The sequence below is a fragment of the Schistocerca cancellata genome, chromosome 1 (assembly GCF_023864275.1).
Source record: "Schistocerca cancellata isolate TAMUIC-IGC-003103 chromosome 1, iqSchCanc2.1, whole genome shotgun sequence".
In the NCBI taxonomy this organism is placed as follows: domain Eukaryota; kingdom Metazoa; phylum Arthropoda; class Insecta; order Orthoptera; family Acrididae; genus Schistocerca; species Schistocerca cancellata.
The window spans coordinates 613,569,566-613,593,717 of NC_064626.1; the positions used below are offsets into that span (position 1 = coordinate 613,569,566).

General features: G+C 36.4%; 1 protein-coding gene across 1 annotated transcript in view; it reads right to left on the bottom strand.

Moving 5' to 3' along the window:
• Nucleotides 1-24,152, bottom strand: part of LOC126090234 (ATP-binding cassette sub-family C member Sur) — a gene marked incomplete at its 5' end in the record, with an annotated part of 407,614 nt that overhangs the window by 28,424 nt on the left and 355,038 nt on the right. Inside the window, one exon of the mRNA XM_049906975.1 lies at nt 5,939-6,126. Coding sequence (XP_049762932.1) covers nt 5,939-6,126 — 188 coding nt within the window. The remainder of the gene's footprint in view (nt 1-5,938; nt 6,127-24,152) is intronic.

Sequence of the window (24,152 nt, forward strand, 5' to 3'; positions counted from 1 at the left end):
TATTACACAGTAAAAGCAAGCTGCATTTAAAATAAAGTGAACTGGAATTGGTCTGAGTGTTCCAGAATTATGTTTTAGATGTAACGCCTTCCTCTTGTGCTGCCATTCCTAGGTGTTCAACATTATCAGAGCTGTGGTTCTTGGTTATTTTTACATGTCATTCTCTTCACAGCCCCATCCCACCCCTGATGGCACCAAGGTTGTATTACCTGAACAGAATATTTTTTGATGGTACTCAGCCTGGTTGAATCTGCTCAAGGGATTGCACAGTTATGCTCACATGCCACCACTTCTAAAATTGGAATTGAAACTCCTCCAGGCATTCCAGAGCTATCATGGAAAACACACACAAACACACACACACACACACGCGCACACACACACACACACACACACACACACACACACACACACACACACACACACACACACACACACACACACACACACACGTTTTGGTTATGCACCAGTTCATAGTCTCAGCCCCTCTGTTATTTAGTAAGTTGTTGCCTTTACTCCTTAAATTATTTACTTTCCACCAAGACATTCCAGACCATATTAAAATTAAATTCCATCAGTGTACTAATTAGGTTACTGCCACTGTGCAAGTGTTATGTTTTAGTGCTGGCTTTCACTTTGAGTTAAAAACGGCAATATAATGTGAGAAATTATTCTTATTGATAATGACTGCATATCATCTGTGTGACACACACTCCACAGAAGTCCATTTTAGATATACGAGGGTTGTCCACAAAGTAAGTTAGGTTTATATTTCTATCTGCAGCAGCACTATGATCGCAGTTCCGAGCATGTGCGGCAGTTACTCTGACTCAATGAGAAGACATGTACACCATTTTCAGATCACTGCTGCCAATGTGTGCTTTTTAGTGCTTCTTTATAATGTCAGCCATAATTGAAAATGCTGCTGCATGTGAAATCAGATCTGTGATTCATTTTCTAAATGCAAAGAAAGTTAAACCAAAGGAAATTCATCGGCAAATCTGTGAGGTTTACAGACAAACTGCTATGAGTGATACAATGATTAGAAGATGGGTCAGATTGTTCAATGAAAGATGTGATCAAGTGCACAATGAAGAATGAAGTGGACACGTGTTTGTGGTTACTGATGAACTGGTTCACACAATTGAAGAGAAGATTAAGCACAACCGTAAGTTTACATTTAGTGACCTTGCTATGGAAGTTCCACATTCTCACGATCATTAATTCGTGAAATTGTCACTGGAAAACTGAAATTTGGAAAACTTTTTTAACATGGGGTACCCAAAATTCTTACTGAACAAAACAAAAAACAATGGATGGGTAGTGCACTTCAGTTTTTGACACGCTACAATGAAGGAGGCGATGGTTTTCTTCCTCGGATAGTCACGGGGGATGAAACTTGGGTATTGTATGACACCCCTGAAACAAAACGGCAATCAATGGAATGGAGGCACATTTCAACCCCAATGAAGATTAAGCCTAAGCAAATCTTGACACCTCAAAAAGTCATGTACACCATTTTTTGGGTCAGAAAAGGCATTTTGCTGACCAAACAATCAATGCACATGGTTACTGCGAGACCATTAAGAAATCGTGCTGCACAATACAGAACAAATGCCAAGGATTACTGTAAAAAGTGCTGTTTATTTCTATGATAATGCCTGACCTCACAAGGCAAATGTAAGCAAACGACTCTCACGGGAATTTCACTGAGACCCATTTGATCATCCTCCGTACAGCTCGGACCTCGCTCCTAGCGACTTTCATCTCATCTTACACCTACAATCTGTCCTTGGTGGTCAACACTTCAGCGATGATTAAGAGCTGAAAGAACATGTTACCATATACACAGGCGGCAACCCTATATGAAGAAGGCATACAAAAATTGTGCCACGCTATGACAAGTGCCTACAAAATTTCGGAAGCTGTATAAAAAAGTATTTTAACAGTTTTAGATTTTTGTACAATAAATTTTTTTCTGTATCTGTACACGTTTGTTTTACATCACCAAACGGACCTTACTTTGTGGATATACCTTGTATAATCGAGAGATGATGATCAATGAACCAGGAAGCGCTCACAGAAAAAAGTGTGTGAGAAATGCTTAAAAACATTTATAGTGAAGTAAATGCTCTATTTATTTAGAAGGAAATGTAAATGACAGTCTGCAGCATGGGAGAAACAACAGAAGAGAAAAAATGAAAATTTTGAACTTATAAATCTGGCAATATAACAAACACATCACTACCAAAACTAAGGAGCTGGACACTTGTCTTATTTGAAGCAGCATAAAATACTAAAATGTTTTCATCCCAGTGGAATCCATCCAAACATTACAGTAGCAAACATGAAAGTATGTTACACCCGCAAGCACCTATAAAAGGTAAGCCATCACATTAATTTAAAAAATAATAAATAAAATGAACTGTACTAGTTTCTGCTGTACACAAATATTTCTGTGCCATAAAATGATACTTAGTAAAAATCAGTTTCAGAAGTTTTCAGAAAACTTCACAGCTAAATAAATAGTAAATTCAATACAGGCATTATATCATAGTATATTCAGAAGTAAGAATAGAAAATCATTTAATCCATCACAGAGGCAGTGTGAGTATAATATAAATGATACTTAAAAAGATATAATAATAATAATAATAATAATAATAATAATAATAATAATAATAATAATAGGTATAATAATCCGGAAAATCAAAAGAAACTTTGAAAATTCTCAGCTTATTGAAATAAAAGAAAATTTCTCCAAAAATAATTCTAGAAATTTTTATCAAACTATTAAACACATACTTCAAGGATATCAGGCACCAAGTATTTATTTCAAAGATGAAAATGGCAAAATGGGATTATATAACAAAGAAAATTGTGAAATTTAATCAAACTTTTTTTAAAAGCTGTTAAACTGTCCGGTTCTAACAGATAAATTAGAATTTACAGTGACACCTCAAAATCTAGAGGAAGATTTCCCACCAACAGAGTTAGAAATTCATGAAGCCATCAAAACACTCAAAAACAATAAAGCAAGTGGTGAAGACACCATTACAGCAGAATTATCGAAGTGGTCAGAACCAAAAATCATAAAGGACCTACAACATTTGAGAACATTTGGAAAACTGAAAAGATTCCAGTTGAATGGAAAACAGCATTAATCCACCCGCTACATAAAAAGGGACACAAATAAAATGTCAGTAATTACAGAGGAGTGTCACTTCTTCCAGTAGCATACAAAATATTATCAAAAATTCTCCGGAACAGAGTGGTAGATACTTTAGACCAGGGCTTCCCAACCTTTTCAGCAGGCGGACCCCTTCTTCAATCAAAAATCCATGGCGGACCCCTAGTCAGTCAAGAGCACAGTAACTTTAAATTTCAGAGCGAAACCCATGGTAACTGAAAGCTTCTTAATGCAAGTGTCATGTTCCAAATGTCCCCACCCCCCCTGCCCCCACCCCACCCTGGAAGTATCAATAGTCTTTGGTTTAGAGATGAATGAAAACAACTTGAAATTAACAACTCAATTTGAATTCCCACTGTATCCAGACACCTACTAGTGGATTTACTTCCTTTGTTCAACACTGCAGCCTGATTAAAATTACTTGGTAATTGAAATTTCACACGATGGAGCTCTCTTCCTCCAAAAGCAATCAACGTCACGTCCAAACTGTTCGCTGTTGACAAGCTGCCGCTTATGGTCTGTTCACTTTCACTATTTGGCTACTGTTGTGTAAGGAGCATGCATATTTTGTAACAGTTGTGTGTGTGTATGTATGTGGGTTGGTGTGTGTGGTTGTGTGTGTGTGTGGTTTTCCGTGAAATCAGAAGAAAAATGTTCAGATGTATGTAAGGTCTTCCTTTGGTCGTTCTCCCTCCTCACTCGTTTCAGCTGGAAACTTCCCTTGGTGTGAAGGCGATGCAGAAACTGCACCCTTCTTCAATGATTCTGACTTCAGCCACCGATCCATGTTAGCAGTAATAAACTGGTCAAAAATTGACTTATGAAACAGGTAGTGCACTGACAAAGCACGTTTAACATTTAATGATGCCTGGGGCCGCATATGTGGCAGCGAGCTCTGTGATTGGTCGACAAAGCTCGCTCCGCGCATGCGTAAAAGGTTTCAGCGCATGTAGCGCCGTGAGCCGGGGCACAAACGACCCCCGTATTGTTGCTAAACAGTCAATCAGAGAAGCTGCATTCTCCGGCACTAAACTGTGTATACGTTCTCACTTAGGAACTGCAAAGGCTGTTTGGGGATACAACCTGAAGTGAAAGTACACAAGCTTTTCACACGAAAAAAAAAATTGTGATGAATTTGATTTTCACATTTTTATTCAATAATTTTACTCATTATTTTACACGATTTGGTGAAAGGTGGCCGCGGACCCCCTAGAAAGAACCAGCGGACCCCTAAGGGGTCCACAGACCACAGGTTGGGAAGCCCTGCTTTAGACGAACAACTGGGAGAATATCAGGGTGGTTTTTGAAAGGGAAGATCCTCTGCAGAGTACATTTTTAACTTAAAGTCAATAATTTGCCATAGAATGTTAACCAGCAAACCCATAATAGTGTCATTTATTGATTTCAAGAAAGCATTTGATTGTATAGACAGAGAAACAATAGATAAGGTCATTAGAGAATTTTGTGTTAAATCAAATTTACCAAATATAATTCATGAAACACTAACAGGTACAATATTTGAAGTCTAATTTATGGGAGAAGTATCTCAGCCATTTAAAATAAAAACTGGGGTTAGACAAGGTGTTGAACTGTGTTCTAGAAAAAATTGTAAGGATCTGGAATTTGGAGCTAAAAAATCATAAAATTGAACCAATAGCTCTGGGAAGGAAAACAAATGGAATCAAGGTAAACTGCTTGGCTTTTGCGGATGATTTTGCAATACTTTCAGAAAACCTGACAGAAGCAGTTATTCAGATAAACCTTCTAGAAAAAATAGCAAATAGAACTGGTCTCAAAATTTCAGCTGAAAAAACAAAATTCATGAAAAATATAAAAAAATGCACCAAAATTCATAGAAACCCAAATAGGTAAAGTAGAGAGAGTAAATAAATTTAAATATCTTGGAGAGACTACACAACAGAATAGACTAAAAAAATCTGCAATAGATGTAAGAATTAACAAAATGGAAAGAGTATATGATTTGACCAAAAATATTTACAACAAGAAACGTATATCTAGAAAAACAAAACTAAAACACTACACCACAGTGCTACAGCCAGAATGTTTATAGGGATCTGAATGCCTAACGATGAACTATAAGACGGACAGACTAGAGGTACTGGAAAGAAGGATTATTAGAAAAATAATGGGTGCAATAAAAATTGCAGATGGTTGGCAAATAAGAAGTAATTAGGAGATCTACATAAATATAGAAAAATATCTGAAGTAATGAGCAAACAAAGATTAACCTTTTTTGGACACCTCTACCAAATAGATGGAAATAGACTAACAAAACAAATACTCCTAAAAACAAAGATTATGTAACTTACCAAACGAAAGCGTTGGTATGTCAATAGATGCACAAACAAACACACACACAAAATTCAAGCTTTTGCAACCACCGGTTGCTTCATCAGGAAAGAGGGAAGGGGAGGGAAAGAAGAAGGGATGTGGGTTTTAAGGGAGAGGGTAAGGAGTCATTCCAATCCCGGGAGCGGAAAGACTTACCTTAGGGGGGAAAAAAGGACAGGTATACACTCGCACACACACAAATATCCATCCTGTATTTCTGGAAGAAGAAATTGGGAATAGCATGGATTACAGAAGTAAGGAAAGATCTAGAAAGAAACAACATCAAAGAATCAGGAATAGCAGAAAGAAACTGTTTTAAAAATAAAATTCTATATTTGGAAGGTTTTCAAAGTAGAAGAAATAAACAATGTGATAAAAAAAAATTGTTTAACTTACCTTATTGATCCACTGAACATAATCACATCTTGAGGAATGACTGACAGCCTTGATCGTAGGACTTGAAGAGGAACCAATGATATATCTAAGCCATCAATTTTTATAGTGCCTTCATGTACTTCAATCATATGGAAGAGTGACATTACAAGTGACGATTTACCACTGCCTGTCCTTCCACAAATTCCTAACTGTTACATGAAACAAATCAACAATTCTTACAATCTACTTAGAAGAATGTTGCTATCAACTACTACACAAACATGAAAACACAAAGGTGGAGGAGAAGATGTTTCTTATGCATTTAGAAAAATATCAGAAACTTGTAATGTGCATGGCAATATTAAAAAATAAGTAATAAATCATACTTTACACTAACAGGAAGCATAAACCACTCAAAGCACAGTGGTGGGGCAGAAAAATTAGCTGAATTCAGTTAATAATAATAATAGTAAACAACATTAGAGTAATGTCAAAAATGTTGACAACTGATTGGAATAAAGAATGTACTAGATTTGTGAGCATCACACAATATGAGACAGATATGGAAAGAACTAAGAGAATTCAAACAATCCTTTCCTCCAGCATTTCCCACTGTACGTGATCCATGGAAAGTACAACATGGGCATGTTAACTATGCAATGTAATTGTGCCACAACAGTAAGGAAAGTTTAATAATTGGCTCTATGTCCTATATACATTCTAGTACTTGTGAAGTTGTAAAAAAAAAAAAGTTGCCAGATTTGGTTTGACAAGTGAGGTAAGCTTAAATAGTCAGAGCTCCTACTCACTAATACTAACTCTGTAACATTCTGGTTGCAATTCAGAACACTCTACAGACCTGACCACAGGAACAGAACATATAACAACACTCACCATTTTGAAATAGCTGTCTCTAGGTATTCCTCAAAATGGCAGTGAAGCTGTAGGGAGGAAACTATCTGTATAACAGTTCATAGGTATGAGAGTCAGTCATATCAAATCAGAAACTCTGGTATCTACAAAAACAACATAGTTTTAATCTAATCCCATCAAGACCATTTTCTTATCTTGTCCCACTCCAGTTCTCACACTTTAATTTATGTCTCCTGGTCCATTTGGACCATAATTATAGCCTTAAAAATACGTAACTCCAGAACATTATTGTGCCTGTTCTGTGGCCAACAGGGTACTCAAAAAGGCCCCAACTTAAATTCGAATAAATTTTCAACCAGCCCCCTCTAAAATCTTGTCTAGATTGACTTCAAGACAGTAGTTATACAGATTGTCCTTCCAGCATTTTGTATGGTTGGCTTTTTCTGAGAAATAACAATTATCATTGCATCTGTTTTCTCTTCCACTTACTGTAACCTTCTCTAGTGTGTTGCCTCCTAGCAAGAACTCTCAATCTATAATTTACCATGCTGATGTTCAGATATGTTCTCCTAACATAATGAATGGGAAAACTTCTTTCAAACAAGCCATCACAGCCATGCTGCAGTGATTAGCACTAATGCTACATATTGTTGGAAAATGAACAACTAATCCTGAATCTTACAGCTTATTTGTCAGTAACAATAATTAACAAAATTATGAGCTGCTGTTTGCTGTAGTAATGTTAGAGCTAAATAAGAGGACTTAATTATAGTCAATCCTTCTAAATCAGTAAAAAGATTTTGGAGATGCTGCAAGCTTGGCAGCTTCAATCTAAATACCTCCAATAGTTTCATTGTTTTGGAGACAATGGACAAAAGCAATCATACAAGCTAATAAATTCAAAAGCAAACTATTAGTACAAAGCATAAGTGCAAGCCAAGATTTGAAAGAAGAGGGTTAAGTAAACTGAGAAAACCTTATTGCTAGCGCTAATCATTAAAGGGGGGGGGGGAGTCAGGACCTGGTGTGGAGTAGTTTTAATTGATTATCACAAGGTAATTAGTATTCTAAGCAAATAAAGGGCTTTTTTGGGCAAGAACACAGGAAAGAAAATCATTTTGTTATAATTGGGGGGGGGGGGGGGGGGGGGGGCAGAAAAAGAGTTTGGAGAGTCATCTTAATTGGAAAACTGAGGATGAATCAGAAACATCACTGGTAATCCAGTTTGCACAAATGTGAAACTTGATGTATTTTATCTATCAAGAGAAAATGAGTGCTCTAACATCAGAGATGGTTGTGGAAGCAGTTGGATTCAGCAATGTGAGAGTGAAATAATGGAACATACGAAAATCAAACTGCGCAAAGAACAAGAAAACCTTTACACAATGAATAGTTAATTTTAGGAATTAGTGACTGCAGGTAAGATTGACTACAAATGAATGGCATTCAGATTTACTACTACTGATTTTTTTCTTTCTCTTCTTAATCATTTCCCTGGATACGGAGAAACTATTTTTCTTTGGTGTCTTATATTAACTTATTCTGTTATCATTTGGCTCAACTTATTTAGATATTTGAAAGGGCAATATGGTTCTCCCTTGGTGGAGGTGGGATGAAAGTCTCTGCAGCAGAGATAGTAATATGAACTTAGCTGTAGCTGGATAACACATAGGTATTTTCTTTTGTACACTTACACTTGTGCACTTACATTGCAAACAGCTATTGATTACACCATTCTTTGGTCATGTAAACTCATACCTGTCTTTCATGTTACAGGTATGTGGTGGGATTAACAGAAAAACAGTGAATCTTAATAATAATATTGCAAGCATAGGTTTCAAAGGGAGAGAAAAATTGTGTAAAGAAGTTCCATGAAATTTGTGTACCGAATGAAAAATTCCATAGCATGCCTTCATTGAGAAATTTTGCTCATCTTCTACAACCAGGCTACCCAGAATTTGAAGACCAGTCCAAAATGGCCTAGTAGTGAAATTTTTATATACACTTTGACCTTACTAGCTGCTCTTTTTACAAATTTGTGAATATCCAGTTTCAAGGACTGAGAAGTTCTGTTAGCGGCATGACAAGTAGTAATGTACTGTAAACTGAACTCAGTAGATACAGATGTAAGCATATTTTTTCTATATACCACTGTAGTCAAGGACATATTAATCTTAAGATAATCAATATCTCTATAAAACAAGGAATGTTCAGAAAATAAGTGTATTGTGACCACATATTGTTTGAGGGTTGGCAACAGTGAGTGGTAGAGGGGGATCCTCTGACCAGAACAAGCAACACAGGAACATGGTAGTACTTAAACCCACATTGTAGTGTCCAGTTGCATGAAAGATGTTGGTAGGAAATCCTGCCAAGTGCGAGCTACAGCCTGTGTTCCACTTCCCACTTGTGGAAGGAATGACACCTACTGAAGATTTTTCTTGTATCAAAACTGTTTACAATAAAAGTGCTATGAACAGAATGAGTGTGTTTAAGTGGTTTAGGGAGTTTTGTGCAGTAGAGAAAATGTTCATGATGAACAGAGGAGTGGAAGATTTTCTATTTTGATTGATGAGTTGGTGGAAAAAACAAGGAAACTGTTCATGAAGAGTACTGACTGAACAGTGGATGAAATTTCACGATGTTTCCATAACTCTCCAGAACTCTCTTATATGAGACACTCACAGAAACATTGGGATACTGGAAACTGTGCTAGATGGGTCCCAAAACAGCTGATAGAGTGGCACAAGAAAAATCAGGTCAGTAGCGCCCGGTAATTTCTTGAGCAACTTGGATTGGAAGGTAAGGATTTTCTGAGCTCTGTTGTGACTGGAGATGGAATGTAGATGGTTCACTACACACCTGAGACAAAAAGACTACCTCCACAGTAGTGTCACACGAATTTGCCATCTGCCAAAAAATTCAAAACCACAATTTTGGTCAAAAAAATCATGACCTCATTGTTTTGGGAGCAAAGAGGCATCATTTTGGTTGAATTTGTGCTGCAGGTATTGTGAGACCCTAAAAAACTCAAAAGGGGCATTCATAACAAAAGGAGGAGAATGATGATAAGAGGAGTGTGTTTGTTGCACAATAATGCACGTCCTTACACAGCTTTAGCCACCAATATGCTCTTGGGCTCATTTGGGTGGGATGTTTTGAACTACCTCCAGGATTACCTGTCTTGGCGCCATCAGATTATCATCTTTTCATCTCTCTGAAGGTACACATGAGTGGAAATAAATGTCAACTGATGGCAGGTGCAGAAAGAGGTTCTGAAGTGGGGGAAGGAGCTGGCATGAGCATTATTTGAGGTGGTCACAAAGAAGCTTGTGCCATGGCTTTGGCAATTATATGAAAAAATAGACAACAAGAAGTGTCAATAATATCCTAATTTTTCTTCAACTACACTATTTCTAAAAAATATATTTAAAAAATCTAGTACACCTACTTCCTGAAAGTGCCTCATATATTTGGGCAAGCAGCAGCTGTTTTCAAAGTAGCAGCTTTCTTTCTCATTTTCTTGATTAAATTTAGATAGCATGATTTTTAATAGCACCAAGCATTCGAAGTCATTTGAAGGACTTAGACTGTATCTCTGATCTTTCGTCGTGTTGTGTCAGGGTCAAAATCTTCATCTTCATAAGTAGCATTAGACATCTGTCACACAACCTTATAAGGTCCAAAGTAAGGCCTGAGGAGTGTCTCAGAGAGACCAGCCTTCTGAACAGGAGTGAAGATCCAGACAACGTCACCAGGCTGGTAAATAACAGGGCAGTGGCTCGCGCAAAACCTTCGGCGATCATTTTCTTGAGCCTGAAGCATGCAGAGTCGAGCTAACTGCCGAGATTCCTCAGCTCTTGTTAACGCCTGGCTGATGTAGTCATTGTCCACATCATCAGAATGTAACGGAAACACAGTGTCCATCGTTGTCGTCACCTCACGCCCATGCACCAGGAAAAATGGCATAAATCCTGTAGTGTCTTGTTTGGCAGTGTTGTAAACAAATATCATGAAAGGTGATGAAGACTGTAGCAGCAAGGCAACTTCTAAGATGATCACCACCAGGGTGAACATCAATCATTGGGAGTCAGAGTATGCAGGACCGATGACTCGTTACAGACTAGGAGGATGTAACACCGAGACGCTGTTCTCTTAAGGAGGGAGCAACAGATTTAGTTTCTATGATCACCTTGTCACTTTTTAATATATGCTGTACTCATTCCATATCCGTGAAGGTTCTCCTTCTTGATGGGATCTACAGACCATCATGAATGAATGAACAGTTGTGCATGATAAAAGAGTGTATGTGTGTGTGTGTGTGTGTGTGTGTGTGTGTGTGTGTGTGTGTGTGTGTGTGTGTGTGTGTGTGTGTGTTTGTTGTGTGTTTGTCTGTGCACGCACATAACACTTGGCCTAACAAAGTACAGAGTTCTATTGCAATAAGGGGGACCACACACAAACCCTGAAAAACACCCCCTACCACAACATAGCCTCTTCTGTACTTCAATGTTGGCACTACACAAGATGGCAGATAATGTCCTCCTTTATTCATCAAATCCAAACTATTTCATCAGATTGCTACGAGGTGTAGCATGTTTCATCACTTGTTTGCAATCATTCATTGCCCATGACATCACTCATTACACCACCTCAAGCATTCCCTAACATTGGATACAGAAATGTCAGGCTTATGATGAGCTACTTGACCATTGTACCCCAATCTTTCTTACTCCCTATGCACATTCCAGTCATTGTGCTGGTACACTTTGGAACTCACGAGCTATTCCTTTCAATAATTTCAAGCAATTTTTTTACAGTTCACAATCACACCACCAACAGTTGATTTGAGCAGCTTGAAGTGAGTTTAAATATCCCTGATTAATTTGTTACTTAGATGACATCCAGTAAAAAATAGTCCACATTCAAAGACACTTCACTGGGCTCTCCTGACTGAGCCATTCTGCTGTTACCACTTCTCTATACTCCATGGCTCCTTTTACACTGATAGGTCCACCTGTCACAATATCTAGCAGTCATCTAGGGGTGTCTCGGTACTTTTGATCACATAGTGTATGTAACAAAAGAATGCAGTTTATCAATGAAAGAGAAAATAGGAAATATATTGCAATAAATAAAAATGTGGTTGTAGAGAAGAAGATCCAGAAACTCCAGTATCATTTATTCGCTGTGGATTAAATTAAAATATACATCATAAACATAGTCATTTGAATTCTACAACGAATGAGGGTAAAATTAACATTAGCAAGAATGATGCATGGATAATATATGGAATTAAAACACTATGTGAGCATGACAAACCTCTGCTAAGAACTCTAATTAGCAATTACTGTAAAATCCTCCATTCATTCTTAACCAACACCTCCATTTCAACTCCAAGAAAAAAACTACTTGAATAAACAACAGAATAATCTGGAAAATTATTAAATAATAATAAAAAATTAACAATTAAGCTTGTTATGACATAAAGAATCCATCCTTGCAAGGGTGTTGCATTTTTGTGTCATAAGATTTTAGTTTCCCAAACAATGATTTATGATTCATACAATGAAAGGCCTTAGCAAAATCACAAAGAATATGCCAATAGGATACTTTGTCTTCTTTATCTCTGCCATAACTTATTTTGTTAGAAGTAGCACATTTAAAAGAAAATTTTCTTCATTTTGTAGCCAGGTGCTGTCATTACATATTTATCAGAAAATATTCCTAGATTATGGGTAGATACAGTTGGCATAAGATTGTCATGATTTTTTTTTGGAAACAATATCATATCCAGAACAATTACCAATTCTTACTATCTGCATAATGATTTCGGAGTCTGCTGGTGATGTACACAGTGTCTATCACAGTAAATCTAGTGCCTTGAATCCTCTTGTTTATAACCACTCCCCAATTTATTTTACAAGAGCTACTTCAACAGTGTGATATGAGCTTTTTAATCGTATCTACTTGGATACTCTGCAAATCACATTTAAGAGCCTGGAAGATGGTTCATTGAACCACCTTCACAATTCTCTACTGTTACAATCATGTATAGCACGCAGAAAGAATGAACATCTATATCTTTCCGTATGAGCTCTGATTTCCTTTATTTTATCATGGTGATCATTTCTGCCTATGTAGGTCGCTGTCAAAAAAATATTTTCGCATTCGGAGGAGAAAGTCGGTGATTGTAATCTCGTGAGAAGATTTCACTGCAGTGAAAAAGCCTTTGTTTTAATTATGTCCACCCCAAATCCTGTATCATTTCAGGGACACTGTTTCCCCTGTTTTGCGATAATAGAAAATGTGCTACACTTCTTTGAGCTTTTTTGATGTACTCTGTCAATCCTGTCTGGCAAGGATACCCCACCACGCAGCAGTATTCTAAAAGGGGTTGGACAAGTGTAGTGTAGGCAGTCTTCTTAGTAGATCTGTTTCATTTTCAAAGTGTCTGCCAATAAAACACAGTCTTTGGTTAGCCTTCCCCACAACATTTTCTATGTGTTCCTTCTAATTTAAGTTGTTTGTGTGCTTGATTCCTGTGATTTGTAATTTATATTGAAATAATAGAAGTCCATCTTTGTTATACAATTTGTTCCTTTTGTTTTGATGAAACCTATCAAATAAGGATATTTCAAGGTGATGGATATATCAAGCTGCACTATTTCACTTTTCTAGCAGTTGTTTTAGCTGTTACTATATTTACTTTGCAGCTCTATTTTTTGAAAGACACTGCCATAAAAAGGGATTAGTGAAATTATTGGATGACACTGAGATGGGATGGATACTGTTTTCACCATTCTACTTGCTATAGGCCATAAACAACGTAAGTAGCTTCTTATGACCAAGTAGCCTCTTATGACCATAATTTATATTTAGATTATACTGTGTCTGAGGTGACCAGGTGATGGGTGACGTATCAGTCAAACTTGTGAGTAGATGCCCCTCTCTTCTGACTGACCCTTCACATTTCACAGAGTCTTTTATCCAAAGCTTGTTGTATTGCTCAAAATTTGCATGATACTTACATTAGCCTAAGGAGGTTCTCAAAATATCATCCATATTTTCAGCCTAAACTGAGTAATAAAGAATGTGGTCCAAATTATTTCTTGCACCTCCAAATACAATTACGTGTCTACCTTCACCGAGACCTTTCTCCAAGTGCATAACACAGGTGACATTATGGAATCCTGCACCTGACCTAGAAATACTAGTTAACCAGTAACAACCAGTCAAAGAATTCTGTCCCAGTTCTGATATTTCCCCCATGTGACTACCATCTATCAGTGAGAGTTGTTCTGCAGAGTTAAGTGTTCTGAATACATTTATTATAGCAATTTATATAATTCGTGGATGTGCTGTAACAAAAGTGTTTCTAGCTAAATTCCAATGCATTCTAGAATACCTTCAAAAAGAAAACAAGCACAAAGTTGTGATTGCAGCTGACTTCAAATTAAATATGTTAGTTGTGAGCAGTGATTCCACAAAATTTCATGACTCAAATCAGAAATCTAGTTTCAAGTTAAACTTTTCCAATGGCACTAGGACAAAGAGCAGACCAGTTATTTGCATTGATAAAATTAATACAAACTGCCAACTTGAAAATGCAAATAAGTACTGCTTAGAACTACATATTTTAGAACATTTAATTCTGTTCACCAAACCCAGCTAAATTAATGCATCCAGGAGGATGTATAAAAAGGAATTTTACAAAAGTAATATGGATTTATTCCCAATAAAATAAACGTTTCAAGTTAGAGCACCATAAACTATGGCAAGTTCTTCTTCTTCTTCTTTGGTTGCACAACAGCCCTTGGTGAGCTTTGGCTTCTTCAATGATTTTCCTCCACATTTGCTAATTGTTTGCCACTCTTTTCCACCCTCAGACTCCCAACCTGGTGAGATCCACTATTACATCATCAGTCCATCTTCTTCTAGGTCTTCCTTTTTGCCTAGCTGAATGGATCACACCTTCCATCATTTTCTTTAGAATTCTAACCTCTGCCATTCTCTCCACATGTTGTAGCCATTGTATTCCCTGTGATTTCACAAATGTTACTATGTGCCTACCTTGTATTAGTAGTAGTAGTAGTAGTAGTAGTTTATTCATCCAGAGACAATTTACATTGCAATACCTGTAATTTGGCATTATAGTGTATTCTCAGCGTTCTTCCTTCCTTATTGGACCACAGATTTTGTGTAATATTTTCCGCCCAAAGGTTCTTAATGCATTTTTGTCTTGTTCTGCCACTATCCGTACCTCTGACCCAGATGTGATAACCGGGTAGACTAAGGAGTTATATATTAGTAGTTTTGTTTTTCTTGTGACAAACCTATTACTGAGAAGTTGCATATTTGCAAAGTAAGCTCTGTTTCCTTCTTGTATTTTTTGCCTTACAGCCTTTCCAATACTGTTATCATTTGTTAATAGGGCCACTCCTTTGAAGCATTTCCCATTGATGTTTATATCTTTAGGTGTTCTTGTGACATTATCATACATTCTGCTTTGTTTTCATTTACTGTGAGGCCAATTTTTAATGCTCCTGTTTCCACTGCACATTATGTTCCCTGGAGTGTACTGATATTTCTTCCTACTGTAGCAAGGTAAACTTAAGTGGATTACACCTAGAACTAAAAATTTCTAGAGCCAGAAAGAGAGCTATACAGTGAATTAAAATCACACGAAATTCTAATTTTGTGATGTACATCAAATGCTATAAATCTGTATCCAGAGGAATTGTAGTGGCAGCTAAAAAATGCCAAATAATAGATTCATCCTCATACACAGAAATAAGACAAAAGCAATGCAGTCAGTTGTTCAGTCATAATTAGGAGCCAAAGTCAAAAGTCAATTGATTTTGAAAATTAGACTTTAAAATGATATTGTAATAAATACTGATCAGATGTCAAATTCTTTCAACAAATTCTTTTTAAATGTAGCAAGATCAGATGTAAATATGGCAGCCTGTCAAGACAAAGCAATTTTCTTAAGCTTGGAAACCAACCAAAATGCATCTTATTAACAATTTCAAAAAAATCTCCGAAAGGGATGTGGGAACTGAAATACTGTCTTTAAAAAGAAAACCTCATCTGGGTGGGATGAAACACCTACTTCTTCAATCAAGAATGTGCATAATATCATTTCACAACCACTGTCAGTTACTATAAACCAATTTCTTGAGCAGGGACGTTTTCCAAACATAATGAAATATCCTGAGTTAAAACCTTTGTTTGGAAAGAGATCAACAGAAGATATGGAGAATCACTACCCTATCTCTCTTCTGCCAGTCTTCTCTAAAGCATTTGAAAAGATTGTAGCAGAATAAATTTAAAAATTCCAGCAGGAAAAATGCACCATAAATGTCATCGATGCATTTCCTCAAAAAATATGTTACACATTAGATAAGAGCAAAAAGGTCACAGGAATGTTCTGTGACCTGACAAAAGCCTAAACCGCTGCCTACTTCTTCACAAATTACAGACAATATTATGGAAAGGATAGTTGCTCCTCACCATTTAGTGGAGGTGCTGAGTCACAAGGCACAAGAAAAATACTGTCAGAAAATGAGCTTTCAGCCAACAAGGCCTTCCCCAAAGATGCAGACACAACTCATACATACATGGCTGCTGCCTCTGGCTGCTGGCCTCAGAATGTGTGTATGTTCTACCTCTGACAAAGGCCTTATTGGCTGAAAGCTCATTTTCTGACAGTCTTTTTGTTGTACCTAGCATTTCTGCTGTACGATGAGTAGCAATTATCCTTTTCATAACAGTGTTACATTCCGTTTGGATTTTCCCTTGTTAGATGCATGGAACCAGGGACTCTTTTTCACAATAGTACAACTTTACTTAACAGATAGGAAACAAAGAGTAAATGGAACTTCAAATTCAAGAAATTACACCTCAAGATGGAAAACAATTTCCCAAGGAGTCCCACAGGGTTTGATATTGCATCCATATCTGTTCCTTTTCTACCACTTGCTATTGATGTTCAGTCAGTTTTATTTGCTGACAATACATCAGTTCTATCTGAAAAAGAGATGCTTGAAATAATTCCAGAATGTGTCAAAAATACTTTATAAATACCTGAACCTTGGTTCCATCGAAATGGACTGAAACTAAGGATTAGAATTAAGTGCAATATAGGTAACTTACAGTGATCAGGATATCACAGAAGCAAACCATGTAGTCTTTGGCCTAAATCTTAATAAAAATTTAAATTGGAAGGTATGCACTGACTACCTAGCAAATAAATTCAACAGCTTAGTATTTGCAAAGTGTATTCTGGCAGGTGCCAAAAACACAAGACACCACTGCAACTCCCTTAACATGTACAAAGTTTCGTTATTCTTATATAAATATCAGCGTACATTAAGCTGTTTCTCTTTCAACCACAACTACAGCACTCACCACAGAGAGAATTTTAAACTCCTGACACATTCCTGATACCAGAGTACATGGGTTTAAAAACTCACAGGGTAATAAAGGGGAATAAAATATTTAACATGGAGCCTGATACACTGAAAAGACGCCTCTTTACTCTTCTGATGGAAAAGTGTTGTTATTCTGTTAAAAAATTCATTGAGAACAGTTTCAAAGTTTGAATAAGGTAACTATACATCTTGTTTCTGTATACTGGAAACTGCAGTATGTTTTCAAGTACCAATATCTCAGGAATGTACATAAAATAATGTAAAGTTTCATATTTCTCTTGAAAATCTTTCTTATTGTAAATCTTCTTATCTCTGTATCATATTGTAAGACACAAACAACAGCTTAGCCAAAGTGAAACAAAGTTTATTCTTCTTCTGAGAGAAGTGAACAAAAGTTGAGATTGTAGACACAAACATAGAAACAATTCAGCTACTGATACAAGCAGTTGCTGATGAGAGCAAATGCATACTGCACTGTGTTTATAAAGAGAAGGGCTCCAGCAGATGGCATGGTGAATGTTGTGCCATGTGCATAACTCATGTGGCCCACCACGGGTGGCCTCTGGTGTCTGGCTTGCGCAAATGCTATTGGCAAAATATTCAAAGGGTAGCATGCTGGTGCCATGGCACATATCCAAGTATTACATGCAGAGTTGTAGCAGTCACCAATACATCAAATCAAATGACTTGAAAATTGTTTGTTACAAGATGAATAAAAATCTCATTTCACTGGACTTTGTAATGGTACTTGAATTACATAACCATTGCGAGACCTCACCTCAACCTCTCGATACCAGCAATATTCTAGTGTGTTTCTGTAAAGTAGTTAACATATTTCTGAGACAACATTCAGATTTGATTTCATTAATGTAGAGGTACTTTGATACATCGATATGTTTATATCACAATGATATTATTCTTATGTGTATTCTTTCTTTTGTCATTATGATCTTTGACATACTTGTAACTCTGAGTTTTGGGCGCATAAGCAGTTATTGAAAAGTCTAGTCTTGGTCGTCATATTTAAAAGACACAAATTGTAGTCAGTTTATGAAATGTGAACTTTGACAGTGAGGAAGATATTTTCAAGTGTGTTTTATATTGTGAAGTGATATTGCAACAAAAGTAATAAAAAAGAAGTGTAACTTAAATTCGGAGTGCTGATTACTTTTTTACATCACCATTGTGCTAACTTGCAAAAGTTTAATTTTCAAGAATGGTTTATGAAACACATCTATAAAACTTCTGAATATCGCAGTATAACACCTAGGCCTCTTTGCATCTGAGCTTGGAATCGTCACCACCTAGATTTTCGACGATTGAGCCATGAGTTCACAATGAGACCAGCAAGATCAGCATGGGAAACACAAAAAGATGAGTGCCTAGTTTATCCATTATTTCATGAAATGACTTTATTAACTGTGCTCTAATGACACCTGCCACATAACATAACTTTGTTGTTGCCCGAAAATGCAATATTTAGCAGCGTGAGCAAGACTACAATCATAATTAATTTTTGACTGTTGTGGTAGGGTTGTTGGAACTTCTTAACACTCTCCTTTTTAGCCTTAGTTTGCACTTTACAGCTTGTACTGTCAGACAGTCTCTTAAATTGTTTTGTACCTTGTATGCTTTTTTTAACAGTAGCCACAGAACTAACACTGTCAGGGGTTTTGCCTGAAGCTTCCACACTTGTAGTATTTCCTGTAACTTTTCAGTGATTTGGAAGAGTTGACCATAATCCAGTGTTATGATGTGATTGACGATAATCCAATCTTCCAAACTAGCCCTAAAATTGCTGCTGAAAACTGCAGTTTGTTATGGTGGTAATACTTTCTGGAACAATCTTTACATAGTGAGCACACCCTAAAACACTGTGTAGAAAAATTGTGCAGCAGTCTGCAGTATGTGTTTTCAGTTGGTTTCCACAGGAGTTGAAATCTGTTAGTGACAAACAGCAGGTTATCAAAACAATTTTTAAGGTTTTCTCATTTAAACCTCTTCCTATTCCTTGCTGAATCATACACATCATGTACTGTCACATATTGATCAGAGAATGATCAAGATCATGTGGCAGTGATGTATTTGAAACTGGTGCTCATTGGTGGGTTTTGAATTCAGTGACTGGATGGCTGGAGCCCGAGACTTTAAAAGCTGATTATGGTGGTGTCACATATGCATGTAGCATACAGACAGTGCCAAAATACATTTTAGGAAGAAGAATTTCACACTGTTGAACAATGAAAATAATGGGCAACAGAATCTCAAATCTTATTAAGAGATGGACATTGTGACTATAGCCAGTCATTCATAGACTATTTCATTAATGAAAAATTTGCACACAAAGATATGAATTCCTGAATTAAAGTGTTTTTATTATAACTTCTGATCCACATATATTATCAATATGACAAGATAACTATGTAAAGAGGAGAATGAGCAGTATCAGAAGAGTGTACCAGAAAGTCAGAATCTTAACACAATTTGGAATAAAACTTAGGAACAAGACTTTACTATGATTACTTGTAAACTGCATACAACAGAAGTAATGCAAGTCACACAATATGACAAATATACTAATACAAAATATGTTGTGGCTATATAAGCTGCATCTCACATACTGGTTAATATGAATGTACATTTTCTTCTTGAAACATACTGTAAAATGGGTACCGGTAACCTAAAATGGTGGGGTTACTTGAAATGCTAGTGTCAAGTTTTGCTTCTACATGATTGACAATACTGCTTTGTGGTGTACTTCATTTGTTGTATGTTCAGACAATTTCTGAAATAAATTTGTTATAAACTTTTTAAGCAATTTCAGTCATAGATACATTTCTTAACCCAAAAATTAACTCCTGTAAACTTCTGCTGTAGAATTAAATACAAAACAGTAAAATTAGTGAAACTGTGTAGGTGCCTAACCTCACTTATTGTCAAAATGGCTATAGCAGTAAACTTTCATTAGCTCTCCATCTTTCAGATATATTTTTCATTTTAAATTTTAATGGCAGGTGTAAGTAACTTGAAATGGGTGTTTCAAGTATCCCTATACATTTCAAGTTACCACAATTTCACACAATAACTGTAAACACCATTTCACACTATATTACATGGAATATGGTTATTTTACTTCTTTCTTTTGTTTTAGCCCAAGATCCCAAGAGTGTAGATAACTACTACACGTGCCCAAAAATACAGAAGGTGTTCAGAAGAAATCTAATATTTGGCTTTCAAGTAAATGTAGAGTGGTGTTATTTCATTGAATAAGGCCGCACAGATGCATGGAATCTCTGCAGAAACTCTAAGTGGAGAATTACATGGCAAACATATGAAAAATGTTGGCTGGTCAACAATATTGATTGCCAAGGATTAAAGGTGTATTGCAGAGGGAGTTAAGCTGGCAAGATTCCAGTAACTCAGTTAGATGTTTGTCTCATTGTAAAAGTGTTTTTAGATTGAAGAGGGATTATAGATAAGTGTTTTAGAAAAAAACTATACCTGGCATTGATTGGGTCAGAGGAATCTTTGATAGACATTGATCAGTTCTGTCAGAGTGTTTGTGCCAGAATATAACTCAAGCAAAAGCAGCTCTGACTGCTGAAATGACTGTAGAATATCTTGAGTAATTGAGAGAATCACTGTAAGGGTTGGGTTAAGGTGTAATTGTAAATTATGATGAAACAATCACGAGTGATGAGCCACAAAGGAAAAAAGTTATTACTCACAGGGAATGTAAGCATCCAGAATGAATAACAGTCTAGTTTATCCATAGTGATTAGTGGTTCAGCCTCTGGAGTTCTTCTACCAGGTTATGTTTGATTCAAAGATGAACACCTGTGTAACTTAGGGACGGAAGTGGGCTCTACTGGCTCACACTACAATAGATCTAAGAATGGATGGTTCAATGTCATTGTTTTTGAGGACTGGTTTTGCAGCATTGCCTTGCCATACTTCAAGAAGTTTAACTGACAGTCTCTTAAATTGCTCATTGGTGATAATCTTAGCAACCTCATTTCTTTGACAGTTATCAGTTTGTGCAAAGAGAACAACATTCGTTTTGTTCTACTTCCATCAAACAGTACCCATTTGTGTCAACTTCTTGCTGCAGTATATTTTAGGCCTCTTAAGAGGTCTTGGTGGAGGACTCTTGATGAATATAAGATAAAGTACAGAGGACTCATTCCAAATGACTGTTCCCTTATCTGCTGACGAGATATTTGACTGAATTAGAAAAAAGATGGTTCATCTAAGCAAAATCAGATTGCAAGGTTTGAGGATCATGTGGGATTATGTCTTTGAATACAGTTAAGGTTTTGGAAAACCTGCCAAAAGGAAATGAAGAGACTACACATGAGGAATCTTGGTCCAGCTGCTTAAAAAAAATTTTGGAGGAGTTTAAGAGAGCTGAGACCTCACAGACCAGTGCAAAACATTAAGTCAGCCAGTGCCCACAAGGAAGCTTCTTACTATAATATGAGGGAGAAGTGTGTCAGTGGAGGTCTTTCAGTAACTATAGCATTATGACATAAACAAAACTGTGGCCTTCTGTTTCCAATCATGGTAAACAGAAGAAGAAGAGACTGATTAACCCTCCTGGGAAGCAACAAATTCAATCTGTGCAACATCAGGTCAAGAGAACTAATAAAATGAGAGAACAGAATAAACCACAGGTGATTTGTACCAGCAGTGACACTAACAGTGATACTCATGATTATTCTGCATATGCCCCTAGCAGTGGCATAGACCTTAGCAGTTCTTCTGAGCATGAAAATGTAGAGTACTACTACCAGGACAAGACTGAAGATCAGTTCTGTCAGCACACAACACGTGCAACTGCAAGCACTGAAAATACTAACCACAGTCAGTTAAAGCCAAATGATTTAATCTTGGTGTGGATTAAATATGATGAAGGAACAAAAAACTGACTTTGAAACACTGTGTGGCTCAGATACAATGCATTAATGGTATCAGACAGGTATGAAATTCATGAGAAAGTCAACAAAATAAACTTACATATACTGTATACATTCCCGAAAGAAGATATAGGCTCCATTACCATAAAGAATGTTATCCATGTTGTTACCTCTTTATTTGAAAGAAGAGGACATTAACATTTTCCATTGCAAATATAAGTTTGTAAATTTTTAAGTACTCTGTCATTATTTTGCACTTTCTACTGTATCTCACCCTCATGTACTGTATTTGAAATGTATGTCAATAAGAATTATTCATTACTGTTTCAATTTTTACTCGATTTTGGATTTTAATAGATGAAAATACATTACACATCTTTTTTGTATTTAGTACACTGTTGCAAGTATCCCACAAAAATCAAATTTGCAAAACTGAAAGTTTTCAGTAAAAAGGTAGAGGTGTTTCAAGTAACACCCTGCCATGGGGAAACTTTTAACATTAACATTTTTTGTACAAAAAAGTCATTATAAAGAAATTTTTTTAAAAAAATTTATGGCAATATCTTCACTTTAATGGCATCTGTACCCTAGAATTTATTAAATCAATACTTTTGTAAAGTGAAAAAACTAGACACAGAGGAAGTTCAAAAATGTTTCAAATAACCCCATTTTATAGTAGTAATGGCTAATTACCATCTGAAATGGTTGTTATTTGAGAAATCTATAACCACTATGAAGAAAAAGATTATAAAGTGGGTTTCATTTGTGTATCAAATGTAACAAAGCAATACTTTTAAGGGTACTTTTTATTTATGCAAGAATTAGCATATTAATAAACTGGAATTATCTCATGGACTAAAGAAGATACAGAAAACCATTAAGTGCAATTGAATAAGCATAAATTAAATTGATATGACGCTATTGTAAATTGGTCAATTAATTAAACAATTATAAAATTGTACTATACAGTGTATTTCAGAAATGATGGTCAATATTCATGGATGTGACGGGAATGAGCATTTGAAACAAAAAAGTCAAGTAAACATGGGCTAGTAAGAGCTATGAGCAATTCTTGATCTTTGATACTATGAAACAAATCTCTTCTACTGCAAGCTCTTTGCTTTCCATATTTTGGGAAGTGGTAGTTACGAGCACTTGTTCAGCAGAAGAGTTGTGTTTCAAAGTAGCAAAGATGAAAAAGTGCTCTTAGCTCTTCAGATATGCATTTTAGAGCACATGTTTACTGGACATTTTTTTCCCACTTCCCAAAATATGAAAAGCAAAGAGCTTGCAGTAGGAGAGATTGGTTTCACAGTATGAAGATCAAGAAGTGCTCACAGTTGTTAAGGTATGCACTTCAGTGCCCATGTTTAATTGACTTTTTTGTTTTGAATTATCATTCCTGTCATATCCCTGAATGTTGACCATCATTTCTGAAACACCATGTATATCGTCGCAGAAGAAGCTGAGCGGCACCGTGGTGTAGTGGTTATAATACTAAAGTGTTGCATGGAGGATTGTAAGTTCAAAACTCACCTGGACTGTACAATTTTAATTTCTATATTCAGTTCGAGTACATTCTAGAAGTATCCACAAATGTCAAGAATCATTGTACTGGAATGTTCTGTAGCTGTAAACAGGGTGTTACAAAAAGGTACGGCCAAAATTTCAGGAAACATTCCTCACACACAAAGAAAGAAAATATGTTATGTGGACATGTGTTCGGAAACGCTTACTTTCCATGTTAGAGCTCATTTTATTACTTCTCTTCAAATCACATTAATCATGGAATGGAAACACACAGCAACAGAATGTACCAGCGTGACTTCAAACACTTTGTTACAGGGAATGTTCAAAATGTCCTCCTTTAGCGAGGATACATGCATCCACCCTCCATCGCATGGAATCCCTGATGTGCTGATGCAGCCTTGGAGAATGGCATATTGTATCACAGCCATCCACAATACGAGCACGAAGAGTCTCTCAAATGCCCCCATAAATGAAAGTCAA